Source organism: Pelodiscus sinensis, chromosome 1 (assembly GCF_052426305.1).
Source record: "Pelodiscus sinensis isolate ZL-2025 chromosome 1, ASM5242630v1, whole genome shotgun sequence".
Classification (NCBI taxonomy): domain Eukaryota; kingdom Metazoa; phylum Chordata; order Testudines; family Trionychidae; genus Pelodiscus; species Pelodiscus sinensis.
Window position 1 is genome coordinate 99,716,324 of NC_143052.1, and position 21,679 is coordinate 99,738,002.

At 42.4% G+C, this 21,679-nt stretch overlaps 1 protein-coding gene across 4 annotated transcripts in view; it reads left to right on the forward strand.

Moving 5' to 3' along the window:
* SLC41A2 (solute carrier family 41 member 2) overlaps positions 1 to 21,679 on the forward strand; it is a 107,649-nt gene that overhangs the window by 53,248 nt on the left and 32,722 nt on the right. For all 4 annotated transcript variants that reach the window (XM_075938644.2, XM_006137993.5, XM_075938652.2 and 1 more), the window contains exons 7-8: positions 15,502 to 15,649; positions 17,808 to 17,887. In XM_075938644.2, the coding sequence (XP_075794759.1) occupies positions 15,502 to 15,649; positions 17,808 to 17,887 (228 nt within the window). The remainder of the gene's footprint in view (positions 1 to 15,501; positions 15,650 to 17,807; positions 17,888 to 21,679) is intronic.

A 21,679-nucleotide genomic window follows, 5' to 3' on the forward strand; every position in this document is an offset into this window, starting at 1 on the left:
CAAAAGACCACTGCTCAAGTCCCTCGTTCAGGAGGGCTACGCATCCACACAAGCAAGTCTGCAAATCGCTATGGACGTGGCAGACACGGCGGCTTGGACCACAGCTACGGCCATAGTTATGAGAAGGGCCTCCTTTCTTCAATCCGCAGGAGTCCCCAGAGAGCTGCAAACAAAAGTGGAAGATTTACTGTTTGATATGGACAAATTATTCAGCAAAAAGACAGATTCGTCCTGCATTCTAGTAAAGATTCTAGAACAACCCTCCGATCACTGGGAATGTGCACCCTACCATATAGAAAGAGGTGTTACACACCATTTCAAAGATGCTATGATTATTTCCACAGTAGGCAGCAGTGGCAACATCAACAACATCAATTCGACCAACCACGTCATAGTCAACACCACAGACCAATGAGATGCCGGAACCCTAACAATTGCACACAGACTCAGCCCGGCAACAAACAGCAGGTTTGACGCGTTGGTCAAGAGCAAGCAGAGAGCCCCTCCAAGCCTTACCCACATGGTTTCACCATTGCCTAAGGCCCTTCAACCATCACGGCCAACATTACCACCGACAAGTGGGTTTTGGAGATAATCCAATCCAGATATGTCATCCCATTCTGTTCTCTTCCGCCCACAACCCACCATCCCCGACCCTCTTCAGGGACCCCTCTCATGAAGACTTACTACGCATTGAAATCACTCACCTGCTTCATATAGGTGTGGTGGAAAGAGTACCACTTCAATTCCACGGGAGAGGATTCTACTCCTGCTATTTTCTGGTACAAAATAAAACCGGTGGATGGAGACCGATATTAGACCTCTGGCAACTAAACAAATATCTCCGGAAACAACGTTTGAAGATGGTGACCTTAGCCTCCATACTACCTCCCCTGGAGCAGGGTGATTGGTTTGCTGCTCTCGACCTCAAATATGCTTATTTTCACATGACAATTCATCCCGTGCACAGGAAGCTTCTATGCTTCACAATCGCTACAGACCACTGTCAATATCAAGTTCTGCCCTTTGGCCTCGCAACAGCACCCAGGGTGTTCACGAAGACGCTCACAGAGATAGCCATGTACCTTCGACACAGGAGGGTGGTGATATACCCCTACCTAGACAATTGCCTTATAAAAGGATGCTCATCTGTGGAAGCTTCCGAAATGGTGCGGATTACAGGCGAAACCTTCCTTTTCCTAGGTCTCCTCATCAACGAGGACAAATCCACTCTTCAGCCTACTCATAATCTAGAGTTTATAGGCGCTCGCCTTGACTCCATAGTCCCAAAGGCGTACATACCCATCGCCAGATTTTGGGCAATACAAGAACTACTGGACGAGCTCCTCTACAAACACTCAGTACAGATCATCACAGTACTGAAACTGATGGGACACATGGCCTGCACAACATATGTTGTCTCCCATGCCAGATTGCACTTTTCGCCGCTGGAACACTGGCTGATTACAATCTATAATCCTATGAAACACAATGTACACAATTTGATGACTGTTCCGTTCACAGTCAGAACTTCTCTCTAATGGTGGAACAAAGATGACAGCTTACTGTAAGGGACCCCATTTCGTCAGCTGCCACCTCGTTGTCACGTTACCAGAGATGCCTCCCTCATTGGCTGGGGTGCTCATATGGGCAAACTCTCCATCCAAGGCCATTGGTCACCACAGAAGTCTCTACAACATATAAATCTCCTGAAGTTGAGGGCAGTCGCCAACGCTTGCAGGCATTTCCACTCATACCTTCGCAACTCCACAGTGGGCGTTCTCACAGACAGCATAGTGACCATGTATTATATAAATCGTCAGGGAGGTGCATGATCCCGATCGCTGTGCACGGAGTCAACCCGACTATGGAACTAGTGCATTGCCAACAGCATAACCCTTCTGGCATCTTATTTACCTGGCATCAGCGACACGATTGCGGATTCCCTCAGCAGGAATTTCGCAACGGATCACGAATGGGAGATTCACCGCGGAGTCCTCCACTCCGTCTTTTGCCAATGGGGTACTCCTTGAATAGACCTATTTGCCACTGCCAACAACAGGAAATGTCACCATTACTGTTCCAGAGAGGGCCTCAGCCGCAAATCCTTGGGGGATGCCTTTCTCCTCAATTGGAGATATCCCTTCATGTATGCTTTTCTGCCTACGCCTCTTATCTCCAGAGTCCTGCACAAAATTAAACTCGACAGAGCAATGGTAATATTAATAGTGCCTGTGTGGGCATGTCAGCGTTGGTATCCACACCTGTTATGACTGGCACTATACCCACCATATCAGCTCCCGTTGATCCCAGATGTCTTAACCCAGAAGCAAGGCTCTCCCCTGCACCTGCAACTGCGTACCCTTCATCTCTCAGCATGGTACCTAGTTGGCTAAATGCTTCTGAGGCTCTGTGTTCTAACCAAGTCAAAGACATTCTCATCCACAGTAGGAAACAGAATACACGATCTACTTATCTTGACAAATGGCGACGATTCACTTCCTGGTGTTCCGAACGTCTTACGGATCCTCAAACAGTCCCAATCCATATAATTCTGGATTATGTGATGCACCTGAAACAGACTGGATTGGTCTTAGTGTCCATCTCGCGGCATTGACAGCCTTTCAGCTCCCAATAGACGGTGTTTCTTTATTCGCCCACCCTCTCACAAGGAGATTTCTTAAGGGTCTAGTAAACCTGAACCCCCCTGTACGTACTCCCTCCCCATTGTGAAGCCTGGACTTAGTACTTAGAACTCTCACAGCCCCACCCTTTGAGCCTGTAGCTACAGTTCCTCTCCAGGCCCTTACGATGAAATTGGTCTTTCTCATCGCCATCACCTCAGCACGAAGAGTGAGTGAGATTTCAGCGCTTATGGCGGTACCTCCATATACTGTTTTTAACAAGGACAGTGTGATCCTGAGATACCATCCATCCTTTATCCCTAAGGTCTGTTTGGATTTCCACCTTAACGAGCCAGTAGTGCTACCCGCTTTTTACCCAAAACCTCATGCTTCATCGCGTGAGGCAGCTCTCCACACACTAGACGTGCACAGAGCCCTAGCTTTTTATATAGAGCGCACTAAACTCTTTAGAATAACTGGCAGATTACTAGTCTCCCTCGCTGAGCGTTCTAAAGGAGAGCCTTTATCATCCCAGAGAATATCCAACATCATTGTTTCCTGCCAAACCCAGTGCTATGCCATACAAAATGTGCCACTTCCACAGCGCCCAAGAGCCTACTCTACAAGAGCTGAAGCAACTTCCACTGCTTTTCAAAAAGGTGTTCCCCTTTCTGATATCTGTAGGGCAGCCACCTGGGCTTCTTATCACACGGTTGCCAAGCACTACGCTATCCAGTGCAGATGGCTTCCGGATACTTCCGTAGCATCTGCAGTGCTTTCATCCATGAATAGATAAGGGCCTCCGAATCCCACCTTCCTTTCGACAGGTGGGTACTGCTACTCAGTCACCTACAGTGGAGCACCCACGGAGACATCACTTGAAGAAGAAAGCGAAGTTACTCACCTTGGTGCAGTCACTGTCGTTCTTTGAGATGTGTGTCCCGATGGGTGCTCCACGACCAACCCGCCTTCCTGCTTTGGAGTTTGTTTTCTGTCTCTTGCAGATTCTGAGGCGGGTCCGAGGAACTGGTTAATACCAGATTGCGCAGCGTAGGAGAGTGCGAATGCCACGAGACTCCCCCGCGCATGCACGATCCAATTGAATACAGCTTTGAATAGCTCTGTCCTGCAGCTCTGGGGTAAGCCTACAGTGGCGCACCCATGTGGACACACATCTCGAAGAACGACAGTTACTGCACCAAGGTGAGTAACTTCTCTTTCATATGTCCCTTCATGCTTCAACCACCATTCCAGAGAGCATGCATCCATGTTAATGGTGGGTTCTGCTTTATAACAGTTCAAAGCTGTGTGCACCATCATATGTTCATTTTAATCAGCTGACTCAGATGCCACCAGCAAAAGGGTGATTATCTTTTTTGGTGGTTCTATAGTATCCGCTTTGGAATGTTGCTCTTTTAGGACTTCTGAAAGCATACTCCACCCCTTATCCTCCTCAGATTTTGGAAGGCGCTTCTGATTCTTAAACCTTGAATCAAGTGCTGTTGCTATCTTCAGAAATCTCACATTAATACTTCCTTTGTGTTTTGTCAAATCTGCAGTGAAAGTGTTGTTAAAATGAACATGTGCTGAGTCATCATCCAAGACTACTGTAACATAAAATATATGGCAGAATGTGGGTAAAACAGAGCCAGAGGCGTATAATTCTCACTCCCCGTCCCCATGGAGTTCAATCATAAATCTAATTAATGCATTATTTTTTAACAAATTCCATCAGCATGGAAGGTATGTCCTCTGGAATGGTGGCAGAAGCAGAAAGGTGCGTATGAATGTTTCACAAATCTGGCATGTAAATACTCTGCGATGCTTGCTGCAAAAGTCCCATGTGAACACCTATTCTCACATTCTGGTGACATTGTAAATAAGAAGTGGGCAGCATTATTTCCCATAAATGTAAACAAGTATGTTTGTCTTAGCAGTTGGCCGAACAAGATCTAGGACTGATTGAACTTGTAGGCTTTAAAATTTTACATTGTTTTGTTTTTGAGTGCAGTTAGATAACAAAAAAAATCTACATTTGTAAGTCACGCTTTCATAGTAGAGATAGCACTGAACATACACCATTTTGTATTCTGTCTTGCAATTAAGTTCAATACATTTGAAAAAAAAATCCATTAACATCACAAATGACTCTTGCTACTCCCCAAATTTCAACAAAATATTAGGCTTTTACATTATAAACATGAAATACGTGTGGACATATTGGGTCATAACTTTTTGTTGCTTTTTCCTCTGGGAGCCACCATTGCTCAACAGTAAATAATGTGATTGTTGCTGGCTACTCCACAGAATTATGCTACTTTTCCTTTGTTACGTATGTCTTGTCTGTCGTCTAAGGATAGACAATTCCTTTCTGAATCTAACCTTTTCAATTTTATGATAGCCTTGTACATGTCAACAAGAACTGATCAACCATAACACTGACTCTTTAATTCAGTCTTAAAAGCTGAAAGGTGGAGAACTACACTGAGATTAGACTCACCACATAAATGAAGCCTCCCATGAGTCCTACACTGACTATTAACATCAAGTGACAGTATTTTAAACACTGTCAGATTTTCAGCTGTAGACACATTTTGTCTGGCTTTTTGGTGACCTTTCCCCCCTCCCCCCCCCCAGTTATCTAAGAATTGAAATTGGCCATCTCTAAATATGGGACTTACACATCCACGTCTCCCAACTCCTTTTGCTTGTGGATCGATCATGTTTTTGCCTATTTTTCTACTTGTATGACAGAAGTAGGTTCTTATGTTTGTATAACTCTTGAAACTATTAACCTGGCTTCTAGGACCAGGACTGCCTGTTTTGAGATTTTTGTCTACTGTTAGCCTCCTGCCTTTTAGGAAATCTCAGCATCAGAAGTGGGAGTGGTAACTTGGTCCATTGTAAAGAACCTCATACACATCAAGGTAGTAGAAAAGCAGGGTGAATTAATTTCTCCATCTTCCTCTGAAAATACTGTGCAACTTATTAGGCTCAACTGTAGAACTTTACTAAAGTGTGACTTAAATTCTTGGCCTCCACAAAATTATCTTAAGAGGAAGAGACTACAAGAGGAGAGAGAATTAGTGGCGATTGCATGCCTTTCTGCAGAAGGGAGTGGTCCCACTTTAGATTAATCATTGTTCTCTGTGATAGGAGGGACTTGTGATGGGTGTGCTTACAGAAGTCCCCTTGAGATTGTTCCATGGTGTGCTGATCATGCCATTGACACCCAACTTGTTCTCTAGGGCTCCCCACCACCTTGCCCTGCTGGGCCAGACTTTCTAGTCTCCCCCAGACAAGGCACAGAGTTGAGGTAACCTCCCCCCTGCAGAGCAATGCAGACACTGAACCATTTCAGCTCTGGGAGGATGCAGTTCTAAGGCACAGCACCCAGGAAACCAACCCTCAAAGGGATTTAAAAAAACCCAAATAAATCAGTCTTTCTCTGTGTAAAAGTTTTGCACAGTGAAAGCTCATCAGATAAGCCTCCTTCAATGAAAGAGAGAGGTGCACAATGATTCTTCCCTCTAGGTATCAATTATTTACACTGGGCCTGATAGTAAACAAAAATGTTTTATTAAATACAAACAGTAGGATTTAAGTAGTTGCAAGTGAAAACCAACAGATGAAAGTAAGTTATTTCATTAAAATGAATAGAAAATGCATAGGTAGTTCAAAACCACTAAGAAGCTTATTGCAAGCAGATTCTTACACTAAAGAACTGTTCTTATTTCAGGCATAATCTTCAAGTCGGAGACAAATTCCTTTACTCTGACTTGGGTCTCCAGCCCCTTTAGTAACCTTCTAGACTAGTGTGTGCCAGGGCTATTTCCTCTGGCCAGCTGAAGACAAAGGGCTCATAGCTTCCTGTTGTTTAAATAGTATCTTCCCTAGAGTGTGAATCTTTAGTTTTACATCTCCCCTTTCATGGAAATTTACCGGGTTCAAGATGGGTACCAGTACCACATGATATGGTCATATGTGTTAAGAGTCCAATCACTTTTGGACCTAGAGAACAAACAAAGCTGTTTACAAGTCATTAAGTTGATAACCAAGTTGTTAAGGCTGGGGGTGGGGGGGGGGGCAGGCAGTAGTAATGGCTCTCATTAGCACATTTAAAACTATAAACAGTCTCATACTTCATATTTCTAACTTCACATGCAAGAATGATACATGCCCCAAAATAGGATTTACAGATCCAGTGGATTGTAACATTGAAATTGATAGCTTACGTGAGGTATTTTGTCCCCAGCATCTCCGTGTTATGAATATTTATATTCATAAGTTAATTTTCATATATCATGAAGAGGAACTGTCACAGGACTAAACATATGTTGTCTTTGCCATGGTACTAGACCTAAGCGCCACCATGTCTTGGTCACGCTATGCTGCTCTGAAACATGTTGAGAATGATGAAACAATGCAGAAGAAATATAGAGATGGGTGAAGTGTTTTTACTTAGAATGCGTCATAGAAGCACAATAAGGTGTTTTTTTGTGGTGTTTTTGTTTTCTGTGAATTAATAAAATGAAAAAATGTACACATGCTTCCAAGGTTTCATCTGAGCCTTTCAGAGATAGACTTATCAAGACAGTATATTTCAGTATATGCTACCTTAATTGCTTGGAACCCCTAAGCCTCTATCTACACTGGACAAATGAGTGGTGTTATTGTATAAAACACTAAGGCTGTGTCTACACTCACGGCTCCTTGCGTGAGAATTATGCAAATGAGTGGAATATCGCCGAGCCTCATTTGTATACCTAATGAGCCGCCATTTTTCCAGAAGAGGTTCTTGCGCCAGAAGGAGCTGTCTACACTGCCCCTTCTTGCGCAAGAAAACCCCTCTTGCGAAATGCCGTTACGCCAATTATTTTCAGGAATAATGGCATTGCGGAAGAGAGGTTTTCTTGCACAAGAAGGGGCAGTGTAGACAGCTCCTTATGGCGCAAGAACCTCTTCTGCAAAAATGGAGGCTCATTAGGTATGCAAATGAGGCTCGGCGATATTACACGCTTAGCCTCATTTGCATACTTCTGACGCAAGAAGCTGCAAGTGTAGACATAGCCCAAGGCATGTCTAAACTACATCCTTTTTTCGAAAGAAGGATGTAAATTAGAAAGATCAAAATTGCAAATAAATCAAGGGATTTGAATTTCCCTTGCTTCATTTGCATAATGGCGGCCACGCGTTATTTTGCAAATGGGTATTTCGTAAGTTAAACCACCGGCTAGACACTGTTCTTTCAGAAAAATACCCTTTTTCAAAAGATCCTGTACTTAAAAAATGAGATTTACAGGATCTTTCGAAAAGGGGGGGGGGTTGAAAGAACTGTGTCTAGATGGGGATTTCAGTTTTGAAATACCCTTTTTCGAAAGAATGTGCAGCCGCCATTATGCAAATGAAGTGTGGAAAATTCAAATCCCAGCTTCATTTGCAATTTCGATCTGTCTAATTTACATCCCTCTTTCAAAAGAGGATGTAGTCTAGACATAGTCTAATATTTCAGTTGTTCATATGATCAGCTAAGGGAAGTTAAATAGTGCTGAAGTTGATGTACTACCTCACCTCTACTAATACTAACTGATTAGATTAGCTGCCTTGATCAACTGTAACTTATTTCATGTGAGTGGTAGTACTGCTTTTTGGAACACTAGAGGGCTCTATAGGATCATAATTGAGATCTTAACCACTTTTTAACTACAAAATGTTGGTATACAAATGCTTTGAAACTCTAATAGCTAATTTTATTAAAGTGAAAAGTGCATCTCTGTTGAAGCTTTGGTGAATTCATTTTTCAAGATTTGGTAACTCAGTGTATAAACTTCACAAAATAAAGATTTTCTTCACAGGACTTTGTTAACTCAAAAATATATGGCTACATCTAGACTGTAAGCCTCTCTTGAAAGAGGCTTTTTTGAAAGATACTTTCAAAAAAGTCTCTTTCGAAAAAGAGCACCTTGACTACAACCAGTATTTTTGAAAAAGCAAGCTGCTTTTTTGAAAGAGAGCACCCAGGCAGTCTGGATGCTCTTTTTCGAAAAAGCACAGTTTGCATTACATAGCGCCTTTTTTTCAAAAGAGCACTTTTGGGGAAAAAAAAGCATTATTCCTCATAAAACAAGGTTTTCCACAGTCAAAAAAACTGCCGCGTTCTTTCGATCTACTTTCGAAAGAATGCGGCAGCCGTCTAGACGCAAGGGAAGTTTTCTCAAAAAAAGGCTTCTTTTTTTGAAAAACCCTGTAGTCTAGACACACCCTATATGTACATGCCATGGTGATATTATAAGCTTCAAAAACATTGGCTTTTTTAAAATTAAAGATAGAAAATCAATACTGTGTCTCTTAACTTTCCCAAATCTATATTAAGACATTATTTGACTCCTACTATCCTATTAAGATTTGTAACTGTACTAAGAAATATAGTATCTCCAGTTTATATTTTTCTTCCAAAAAAGTTTGCATTTTTGCGTGGCATCAGATTTGATATTCAAGTCACTGTAGATGTGCTGCACATTGGATTAATGTGAAGTGTATGTTTATCTTGTACTGGAAGGCTGATTGAAATTAGAGTTTTCATGAGGTGGATGAATGAATACATAGAATAAATTAGGGTTCATGAGAAACTTGTTTGGGTTCCTTGGGATACCTTTTTTTTTTACCAAAGACTCATTTCACCATGTAATTTAAGTATACACTAATATTTTCTCTAGTTACTGTGTGCTGCTTTTTCTTCTCTCTCTCTGGTGAGAGTACTTTTTCTTCCCCATTGTACTTCCCCTCCCCAAATTGTGCACTGGCCATGCAGGGAAGATGGTACTACTATGAAAAGTTCTCAGAAGAAGTTGATTGAATTCAGTCCCAAACATAGTAAGACTTGGTCTGAACAGCTAGTAAACTGTTTCATATCTAGATTCTCTCAAAGTTCAGAATATTCCTGCTCTGTTTCCAGAAGTCTGAATCTGAACATGCATAGCTGCATTATCATTGTTAGAGCATCATGGACATTCGTTAATAATCCATTCAGCACAGTCTCTGAGACTTTGTGCTAGCCTAATAATACCTCATATATTTGGACTTCTTATTAAATAGATAGATTGCCAATGGAATTTAGAGTATTGGTAGTGGGTAGCCACTTGTTTTAATTTTTGGATGGTCTTTGCCATTAAGCCCAAGTAGGTGAGTTGTGGTAGTCTATGGAGCAAGCAAAGAACTGTTTCATGTTTTTCCCTACTGTTTAAAGAATTGAAGTGTGTGTCAGTACAAAAAGTTGGAAAGTAAGGAGAGGATTTAAAAAGCACTGGCCTAATTCAGTTCTCTTTGAAGATTACTATTGACTTCAGTGGGAGCAGAGTTAGGTCAGTTCTGACCACCCTTCTGAAGTTTCATCATGATTTTTGATTAATTTGATGTAAACTTTATATGCTAGCCTGTGTCCGGTTGTATAGCTGCATATCTGTTCCATCCAGTTGTTGTGGGTTAACTTCAAAATTTACTCTGTTCAACCTGGAAGAACACTGATTGCCAATTGTGGATTAGTTTGGTTTCTTGAAATTTGTGAGGCAGCCCCCGCAGCAAGCTATTTACATGGATTTTTTGAAATATTACTTTCTTGTTGTATTGCAGAGGGACTCTATATTTGTTTGATCTGTAGTTCATGAATCATATTATACAGCAGCTGAGGCTAATTCGTTTTTTTCTTTATGTTGTCATCAGAGGATAGCTCAGTGGTAGTGTCAGATATTTGTATGTACTATTTCTAATTTACTGCTTTGAAGTATTGGTATTTTATATGAAAAGAAAAGATTTGATCATTCTCTTTTAGTATTGTTCACGTAGTTGTCTTAGTTAATTGTAAGGGTTATTATTCATAATAGGAACTTCTCTATCTCTGTGCCTTTCAAAAGAAAGGGATCTATACCAGAAACTTTACTTAGAGGGAGGAAGTACAAACAAGTAAATAATTTCTTTATCCGCTTTCCCTTGAGAACTGATTAAATATCTTTCTTTATGAGTGAATACATTCCAATAGATTCATCTATTGGTTTACTGGGTTACAATGGTTCATTTTAGTATTGTAAATAAATGACTTCATTTTAGAGTGTTAGTTGCCTTTAGAGTATATTTGCATGTGTGTGTGGTGGTTTTGTTTTTTAATTACATGGCTGCTGGCAAAAGTTGATGTGATATAAGCAAGAGGTTTTTATGATTCACATGGGTATCTTTTCTCTGTGCTCAATGTTGTTCTTTTTGTTACTGTTTTAGTATACAGTGGATCTTTACTAGCCTATGGACTTTATCTTCTATATGAAACTGGCAGCCACTCTACATTAGCAAAGAGTTTAACCAGAAGAATGTCTTAGAAATCAGTGACCTCATTAGGTCTTCATTATTCTTACAAAATATGCTATAGGACAGCGGTTCCCTTAGTTGTGACTCACAAACCACCTACTGAGGGTAGAGGAGAAAGAGTCTGCAGGGAGAAACAAAACGTATGAAGTATTGTTAAAGCTAAGCTACAGCGGTGACACCTCTCTCTCTCTCTCTCTCTCTCTCTCTCCCTCTCCCTCTCCCTCTCCCTCTCCCTCTCTCTATATATACTTTGAGATTAATTACTTTTTTTTTATTTAGTAGAAATTGTTCTCTTAAAATTGAACAAAGTTAACTATTTGGCACAGATCTCCCAAATAACTTTTGAAAATGAATTCTATTGAGAAACAAAATCATCTGAACTGTTCAAGCATAATTTTAATAATTTTAAAATAGTTTGAATCTACAGAGATATAATAGGAAAGGTGTGAGACTACAAGGCAGTTAAATATTGATTGACTAACTGAGTTGTCTTCTGCAGACTCGTCTATGAAGTTGACAAATTAGACTGCAATTTACACACACAGACCCTAGGTTGACAAAATTTCTGCCTGTCTGGCTTATATAACTTGAGAGCCTGTTTCTTTAAAAATATCTCTGCTCTTGGACATTTCTTGCATGACGTTTAATTTTTCACTATGTCTACTGATCTTCATTTTTTGATACTGATGAATCTCTATGGAGGTTTTGTTGTTTTGAGATGATACAATATCAAATTTTCTTTAGCTTTTTTATTTACAACTCTTTTGTGATGACTCTCTTTTTCCACCTTTGCAATTACTTATTTGTTGTTCTGCTATGTTAGTATTTGCACTATACAGTTTTTCCTTGATCCTGAGTTATGGCCTGAGTGCTTAGGGATGTCTAATTACAAAAATAGATACCGAACAGCAAGTCTCAGAGCCCAGATCAATGACTGAGGCTTGCAGTATGGCACTAAAAATTGTAGTATAGATCTTCATGTTTGGGCCAAAGCCCAGGCTTTCAGATCTGGCGAGAGAATGGGTCTCAGAGATTGGTCTCCAACCTAAGCCTGAACATCTGCTGCTTTAGCCCCAGAAAACAAGCACCTCATCATTGAGTCAGTTGACCTGGGCTTTGAGGTTATAGCTACATAGGGATTAAAAAAAAAACTATGGCTGGCTTGAGTTAGCTGACTTGGTCTTACAGATTCAAGCTCTGGGACTGAAAATCACTGTGAAGACAGTTGGGCTTGATCTGGTGTGCAGGCTCTGGGATAGGGATATCTCTGATCAGCAGGGATAAAGCAGGTCCTTTACCTGCCCCGGCTTTGCACAGCTCCTGGGAGGCAGCCTCCACATATCTGTGGCTACTAGGCATGTGGGAGGCCAGGGAAGCTCTGCATGCTCCCCTTACCCCAAGCACTGGCTTCTCAGCTCCCCCATTGGCTGGGAACCACAACCAGTGGGAGTTGCAGGGATGGTGCCTACGGATGCAGGCAGCATGCAGAGTCTCTCTGGCTCCCCGCCTAAGAGTCACATGTGTATAGGCCATTTCCCAGGAGCCGCCTTAGATAAACATCGCCTGAACTCCACTCCCTCCCCCATGCCCCAGTTTCCTCTTTGTCTCAACCGCGAGCTCCTTCCTGCACCTCAAACGCCTCATCCCAAGTCCCACAACAGAGCTTGTACCCCACCCACATGTCAGTTCTCTCCCCCAGTCCCGAGCTCCCTCCCACATCTAAACTCCCTACCAGAGCCCACACCCCAAACCCATTGGCCCCAGCTCAGAGCCTCAAAAAATGAGGAAGAATGGCTCTTGTGCAAAAGGGGGTCTACACTGAACTTTTTTGCACAAAATCTCTTGCACAAAAGGAAAGGGAAGAGAAAATGCAAATGAAAGCGCTGCATATACAAATGAGCTCCCATTTGCATTTGCTCTTCTGCAAGAGGCTTGTAGTAGATGTAGCCTGAATATTCACAAAACTTTTTTTTCCCCACAGTCTGAGCCCTGTGAGCAACAGTGAGAGTAACTTAAAATTTCTTACAGGTAACTGTCCTGTTGCAACCCGGGTCCCTGCCAGCTCTTTAAATAGCTTCCTGCTGGCTTTTGCCACAGCTCAGCCAGCTCTTGCTAGAGCTGCGCACCAGGACACTCCCACTTACTTTCATCTCTGCCTATGAGCCCAACTCAGCTGACCCAGACTTGCCGTGACCATGCCTCAAGTCTTTTATCCTTGGATAGATGTGTGCTGAGACTTACTTCTATGTCTTTTTTTCCCCCGGTGTGAACATATCTATATATTCCTTTTTTATCACAATGGTAGACTCTAGTATTTTAGGGTTTTGTCTGATATAACTAATACGCTAGGTCACATTTCCTGCTACTGAAGGATAAATTCACATTACAACTACTTAAATGTTAATTGCTTATTTTCTCTTTTCTACATGCTCTTTTTTGCTCACATCCTGAAAAACTACTGGGGCAGCATCATTTTTTAAACGCTTTCAGAACAACTTTTTTTCCTCTCAAAACAGCCTCAAAATAGTATTTGCTTGAATTGAAGGGCTCTTCAGTAAGAATCTTGCTGTTCAGGGATTTGATGTCATACTGATAACTTTTGGTGCTTGGGTGAAGTCACACACATAAACTGGTAATCTTCCATTTTGCAATGTTTTACATGTAGTCACATTTTTTAAAAATTGCACATGCATTCAAACTATGTTAGGGATCATTTTTTTGCCCAAATTATGAAGGCTTGGGCAAAATACAGCTGGTTGTTTAATAGTGAATGGTGCTATATTTTTCATAAAATGAAGCATATGCAAAAGTAGTATGGGGCATTACCATGTAATTTACACTTATTTGCCATTAAGTGATTTATGTCGTTATTTATGTAGTTGTTGCATCAGGAAAGATGGCATCATTGGGACAACTCATGTGGGAAGGACTGTAGGACTCATGTATGGAGGAAAACTGTACTCTTTTGGTAGAGACAAATTATCCTTTGTATAAGTGATGTTGCTTTATAAATATATTACTTTACTGTGCAATCCCTGTTTTCTTCTGTTTTTCTATGAAATATGATGCAATTTTGATGAAATTGCCGCTGATGTATTTTTAAGCATAACACTGTTCAAGCTGGTTATGTGTTTTTTAAGAAATGAGTTACTCAAAGTAAAAACAAAAGTAGGCATTTTGTTATTCTGCTTAGAACTGTTCTAGATATTTAAATCCTAGCATGAGTGATTTTATGTATAATATTAAGCACTGTGATTTGATCAGTTAAGGTTTGCTTTTTCTTAGAGCTTACTTAACAGTCTGTGTTTGGGGGAGGAGGAAGACTGTGCTCATGTTTGTTTCAGTTGAACTAATAAATGAAAAATTGATTTTTGAAATGCATCACAACGCTTGTTCTGTACTCTAGGTCTTTATCTTCTCTAACATCAGGGGTGGGTAATAGTTTTTAATGGGGGGGGAGCCACTCCAAGATTTTGTCAAGTGGTCAAGGGCCACATTTCTACTGAGGGTGTGTGTGGTCGGGGACAGAGGTTGGGTGCAGAAAGGAGCTTGGGATAGGAGACTGGGGTGCAGGAGGGGCTGTGGAGTCTGAGAAGGAGTTTAGGTGAAGGAAAGGGTTGTGATCTGGGGCAGAGGTCTCGGGTACAGAGTCCAGAAGGGGGTGTGGGTGTTGGAGAGGATTCTGGCCCAGGGGAGGTGCTCTACGAGGGGGTGCAGGGTCTGAGAAGGAGCTGTGACCTGAGGGAAAGGGGTACAGAGGCTTTGGATGATGGCCTGGGACAGGTAGCTGGGGGAGAGAAGGTGAAGGTGCCAGAGGCAGGCTCTGGCTGGGAGGTGCTTACCTAGACAGCTCCCAGCCAGCAGTCCTCAGGAACCTGAAGGCTACAGTTGCAAGCTGCTCCTGGCAGGAGGGAGGGAGTGAGGAGGCTTCATTGGTTTTCCCTGTTGCCAGCAAAATTTCTCAGCCCCTATTGTTCAGAAACTGGCCAGTGGGAGTTGAGAGATTTTTTTCGGGGGGCGGGGGGGGTGCAGTAGGACAGAACAGAGCACAAAGCCTCCCTTCTTGCTCCCAGCATAAAGGAGTCACATTTAAAGTGGCAGCAGCTGCGCTGTGCTGAAGGGTCCCAGCAAGGCAGCCATGGGCCAGATCCGGTGATTTGGCAGGCCGCATTTGGCCCTCTAGCTGCCTCTTTCCCACCCCTGTCTAACGTAGATACACAGCAGTGTGTACATTTTAACTAACTAACTAACTAACAAAAAACCCCCAAAACCCTACCAAAACAAAACATTACACTGCACATATGATTTGTCCCCTGGGCAAAGGATGAAAAAAGGAATGACCATTCATGATGTTATTAATGTCACATAATGCTTCTACTGGAAGACACTCAAATACTGTGGTGATATGGACAGTAAAACATGAAGAATATATAGAATATAATTATATGTTAAAGTTTAAATTCATTGAACAAAATTTGTAGGAGCCCACAAAGGCTAAACCAATGTTTGTTTTTTATTTTAGAGACCTATCACTACATAGCTCCTTTAGTTGGTGCCTTTTTCTTGGCTCTGACTCCTATATGGATTGTAATATCTGCCAAACATCCAGCTACAAGAACAGTTCTCTATTCAGGGTGGGAGCCTGTTATTACTGCTATGGTTATAAGCAGGTAAGTACTTTTTTAAAATTGTTTCATTGTGCTCCCCTGCCTGAATCTAACTTGTTGACCCTTGTCTTATTAAAACCCCCACGCTTCAGTAATGCAGAGTTAATGTCCAATGATGCCTTGTGCCTTTCCAGAATGAGGAGACTGGCTAAACTTAAACTTCTGAAAGCAAGGATATCCAGAGGGTACACCTCATCCCTGCAATGTATGTAATTGTAGCTGTGATCTCCTAGAGCAGGGGTCAGAAACCTTCAGCAGGGTAATCCGTTGGCAGGCTGCAAGACATTTTGTTTACATTGACTGTCAACATAACCCCCTGCAGTTCTCAATGGCTAGGAACAGAAGCTGTGGGAGGCATGCCTGTGGACAGTTAAACATAAACAAAATGTCTTGTGACCTGTCAGCAGATTACCCTGATAGGTTGCGTGCCAAAGGTGGCTGACTTCTGTCCTAGGGCTAGCAGTAGCCACTAGAATGGTTCAGTAAGGGTGATATAAAGATTTAACAAACTACTAAGGAAATGGGGTTTTTTCCTTCTCTTGAACTTTTTAAATCAAGATTGGATTTGGATTCTAACATTTATTTGCATGTATACTCTTGCATTCACTGTGTTAGATGTAGCTGTGCAGAATGGTAGAAGGATTAGCTGGAGCAGTTTGTAGATCTGTGACTGCGCAGTGAACAAGTTGCATATGTACCTTAGGAGATAAAGTATGCCTCATTTCAACACTGAATTTTGTGGATTTTTTCAGTAGCTGTCTTCCTGCCTCAGGGATTGCAAGCAGTTTGGTGGCAAATGGCGGTGGTTTTCATCTGTAAACGCCTAAACATTTTTGAATGGAGGTGTGGACTCCTTTGGAAATCTTATAGTGTGAGGACTCCCAGGGGTCTGTGGACTACAGCTTGAGAACCACTGGTATGCATGACCACTCTAAGGGAGTGGTCACCAACCGGTCTATTTGCAGAGTCCCTAGGGGTCGATTGCCACAGCCAGCTGGCCAGATGGCTGCCCCTGTTTGCTTCAGCCCAGCTGGCCGTGGCGTTCAGCCTGTTGAGTCTGTGCCGCGCTCCAGCTGGGCTGGATCAAAGAGGGGCAGCCTCCAGGCCCTCTGGCCTCCTGACTGCTGACTGGGTGGCTGTCCTTCTTTGATCCAGCCCAGCTGGAGTGCAGCACAGTCTCGTCAGGCTGAAAACTGCGGCTACGCCATGTTCTAGTTGGGCTGGATCAAAGAGGGTGACTGCCCCTCTTTCTTAACTTGTGTATTGTATGCTTAGAGTGGAGGAGGTGCAGCTTGTGGGGAGCATGTGGACGGTGACTGGAGCATTCAGAAAATAAGGGGACAAGTGCTCACACATTAGACAGAGAGTCTTATACTATGTGTGGTGCTGATCTCCGTCGCTGTCTCTCGGCACTCCTGTAATATAAATAATAAATTACACTGGTAATTCTGCTTACATTATAATAGCACTTTATACACTAATGTAGCTTCAGGGGGTAGCTGAGTTACTTTGTACAGAAAAAAACAACAAATGGTCTGGTAGCACTTCATAGACTAACAAAACATGTAGATGGTATCATGAGCTTTTGTGGGCAAAACCCACTTCTTCAGATGACCACTTCTTCAGATGACCAGAAGAAGTGGGTTGTGCCCGGGAAAGCTCATGATACCATCTACATGTTTTGTTAGTCTATAAAGTGCTACCAGACCATTTGTTGTTTTTTTCTGTACAGACTAACTCGGCTACATTATATAGTATTATAATAGTAATTCTCTGACCATAATTTGTAAATTTGCTAAATCTGAATGGATTTTCACAAGGACAATGAAAGACACTTTTTTTTACTTCAGAACCTTCTCCTTCCAAATATCAGGTTCATATTTCAAGCCTCACACATGCAAAACAGTTTTTAAAAGAAACATTGATAAAACTGTGTTTTCACTAATAATCTCAGGAGCAGTGGAACTGTCTGCAAAAACTTGCCTTTAAAAAATGGGAGGGCGCGTGGAGGTAGGAACAGAGAGACAACAACATTTTCAGGACACTTTTTACATGGTTGCTAAGAATTTTGAATGCTCGAAGGTTGGTTGATTGAATTTGAAAAATAAATATTGTTGCAACTGTTTTCCTTGTTCTAAATGTTGTACTTTATATTTTTCAGCATTGGTGGCCTTATTCTGGACACAACTGTTTCTGATCCTAATTTAGTTGGGATTGTTGTTTATACTCCAGTAATCAATGGTAAGGCTGTAATAGGATTAATTTATCAACAAGTCTCTATACATGTTTTATAAAAGATTATTACACTGAAGTTCAGCTACGGTGGATGGGTATCCTATTACATTAATTTTAAGTTGTAAAATTGTTGACAAACAGGTTTATTTAAAATAAAAGCAGTGAATCCTAGTCTTAGGTACCAGAAACATCAAAGGATGCTAGTACAGGTTGAACATCTCTAGTTTAGCACTCTCTGGTCCAGCAACATGTGTGGTCCAGCATGATTTTAGTTAGTGAGATGTCCCCTTATGATGGATGTGGCCAAGTTTCCCGTGGGCCCATAAAGTATATTTACAGACACCAATCCTGGCTCTCAGTGTTCTGTGCTGTTCTTTAGCTCTAATTTACCCCTAAATGTCTTCTAAGAACCCAGCGAGCAGTGGAAGTGTTGATAATGCTGCAAGATAATATTGACCTCCTGGTGTCTGGCAAATTCTCTGGTTTGGCACCAGTCAGGTCCCAAAGGTGCCAGACTAGAGGGTTCAACCTATAGTACATATTTAAGGTTTTGTGTAAGAAATGGGGAAATTTGAAAGAAAATCTATTCAACTACTGCTTTGAAATTATTATGGCTGTTAAATATGGTATTCAGAGATGTAATTCTTGAAGTATTTCCAAAAACAGTCACTTGAACTCTATCTCCACAGTATGCAGGTGCTAGTATTAAGTGGTAATAATGCAGGCAAAATATAGAAATGATAGAGCAGGCTGGGTTTTTGATCATCTGCTTGCCTATGTGCAGGGTCCTACCAAATTCTCAGCCATGAAAAACCTGTCATTGACCATAAAATTGTCATCTCCTGTGAATTCTGGGGGGGAGAGGGGTTGTGCTTTTATCCTACTGTGACGTAGTGGGGGTGCTGTCTGCTCTGTGACCCGGGGTCCCCCTGCACTGTGATGTGAGATTCTCACTGACTCTCCTAAATGTATATTAACCCAGACACCCAGGCTCAGCCTCCCAGAGAGAGAGAGACAAAGGGAGGAAGGCGGAGACCAACACCTGGCTGGGGGGCAGGGCTGGAAGAGAGTTAGTTTCTGTCTGAAATCATGGAGGAAGCAGCCTAAGCACGGGGCCCTGGGATTTAGGGGCCCAGTCTCCCCCATCTCAAGGGAATGTGGGGCAATCTGAGGGGGGAGGTTGGGCTCGATGGCAGAGAGGACCTGGCGCAGCCTGTGAGGGAGGGATCAGGCTCAGATGGTAGAGAGGACCTAGCGCAGTCCATGGTGGGGGGGGGTCAGGCTCAGATGGTGGAGGGGACACAAGGCATCCCAGGGAGTGGGTTGGGCTCAGCTGGCAGAGGGGACACAAGTTGGCCTGGGGGGTGAGTCGGGCTCAGCTGGTGGTGAGGACCCAGCATGAGAAGGTGGGGGGTTAGACTCAGATGGCAGAGGGGACTCAGATGGCAGCCCCACCAGCTCCTCCCCAGTGGCACAGCCCCCTGGGGTGTGAATCAGGAACTGGAGCAGCCATTCCCAGAGGGGAGAATGCTGAGGCTGGCCACAGTAAGCGGCTGAGGGCAGAGGCAGGCAGCATTGGCAGTATGAGGACCTAGATGATGTAATGATGTGTCTGTCATCCCACTGAAAATGTTTTTATATATAGAGAGAAAAAATTGTGATGAATAACAATGCAGTAGGTCCTCTGCTTACTGTGTAGCAAACATGGAAGGTAGAAAGAAACTTTTTTTTAAATACAAATATTTTGATCCATCACTGCTGTGTTCCATTCATACAAATATACAAAAGGGTGCCTGACACTCGTAGGGCTGGTCTATACTACAAAATTAGATCAGCTTAACTACATTGCTCAGGGCTGTGAAAAACATCATGCCCTGTGCAATGTAGTTAAACCATCCTACGACCTGGTATAAGCTTCTAGGTTGATGGAAGAATTCTTCTCAGAGAGGTGCATTAGCTATAGCAATGGAAAATGTTCCCTCAGTTTTTCTATCCATGTGTACAATGAATTTTGTAATGCACACCAGTATCAAGGTAATGTGCAGATGTGCATCATCAGTAGAGACAAACCTAGATATAATGTATATTTGTTAAATTACCACATGGATAATTATTCCAGTCAGGACAGGTTAGGCATTTTAGAACTTGCTTCTACTAGAATTAAATTTCAGCATAAGAGCGAAAATGATTAAATGCATCAACCAGTCAAAAATTAAAGTAACAGTTATTTGAAAGAATAATACTATAGAGAATTCATGTGCATTGCAGGAAGTACCAAGAAGTAACAATAGGAGCAATAATAAAAGTATGTATTGGGAGGTAGAGGGTGGGTGGGTGGGTGTGAAGGAGAGACAGCATGTGCTGTCACTTTAAATTGAGTGGCACTGACCAATCTGAAAACTTTTTCAGACACAGCAGCAGCCACCAGCTGCTCCTTCTCACTCTAGAACCCTTCCCACTTCCCCCCACCAACACTACACATAGATGAGGAACATGGGCAGGGGAGAGGCAAACATCCTGACATCAAACCCCCCCACTCCCTGCCCAGAAAACAATATGCTCCTGGGAGCAGATGGCCAGGGGCTTGAAGACAGAGGGCAGAAGCTGCACAGCAGTAGGCCAGCCGGGGTTAGGGGGACTAGAACACAAGTCATGGTTACTGAGGATGTATATGGCTGTAATAATCAAATGCACGGTACTTAATGGATTGTTGTGCAGCCACACAGGTGCACAGCTTAGAGGGTACACTGGCGATTGAAGAACACTTTCTGTCATTTTAGTAAATATTTATGTTACAGTGCTGCAGCTTTGCTGCTTTACCATTTCTAGTGTAGACATACCACTAGATGCCTTAACATTCCCTTTCTTACTCCCTCCAAAATTCTACCTTCAACACAACTGTCCACTTGAATTTCAATTCTCCTCACTCCCCACAATCCCAAATTAGTATGCCTTGCAGCATTCTCTGAGTGCCAACAGACCTCAACTATCTTTGACAAAAGATTGGGAGGAATTGGTTCCACATACTGGGAGTATAGACAGAAGCTCAGCATGTGACTCATGTATCCTTAAAATGTTAGAGCCGCTAAACATCCAGTACAATTGTCACACAGTATGCTCCTGTCGTGTAGAATTGGCAGCCCTTTGCGCCTTGTTTTTGACCACTGATGGTGGAGATGTTCTCTTCTGCCTTATTTACAAATGTTAGCTCTGAATTCACCTTTCCTCAAACCACTTAAGCTAGGGTTTTTCAGTAGGGACAATGCTAGTGCCTCAGCTGGCTCCCTTGCTTGATACTTTAAAGGGAACTGACTTTTCAGAGGCTGATTGCTCAGTATTTTTCTGAAAACTATTTCTTTTTAAAAGTTTTTCAAATTGGGTATCCAAAATCATGTCACTTCTAAATATCTTACTCTTGTTTTTCCTGTTATGTGTAACTGGCAAGCGTCTTGATTGTGGAGCTGTTATGCAACATTATCATGGAATTAAAAAGCATCAGAGATGACCAAACTGTAAAAGGCACCAATGCCTTCTTATCTTAGTCCCTATACAAGGACAACAGCTGGGAGTTTCTCCCTCAAAATTCCAAAATGCTTTTAAGATCCCCCTTCCTCTTGCACAGTCCCTGTCCCACAAGACTTTTCCTGCAAGCACTCACCCCCTCAGTGTAGTAATGCTGAGCCTGAAGGATTTCCTTACCAGTTTTAAAGGACTGGTAACCTTGTACCTCATTATAAGTACAGGTTAGACCTCCCTGATCCAGCACGCTCGAGACCTGATTGGTCCCAAACAAGGGAG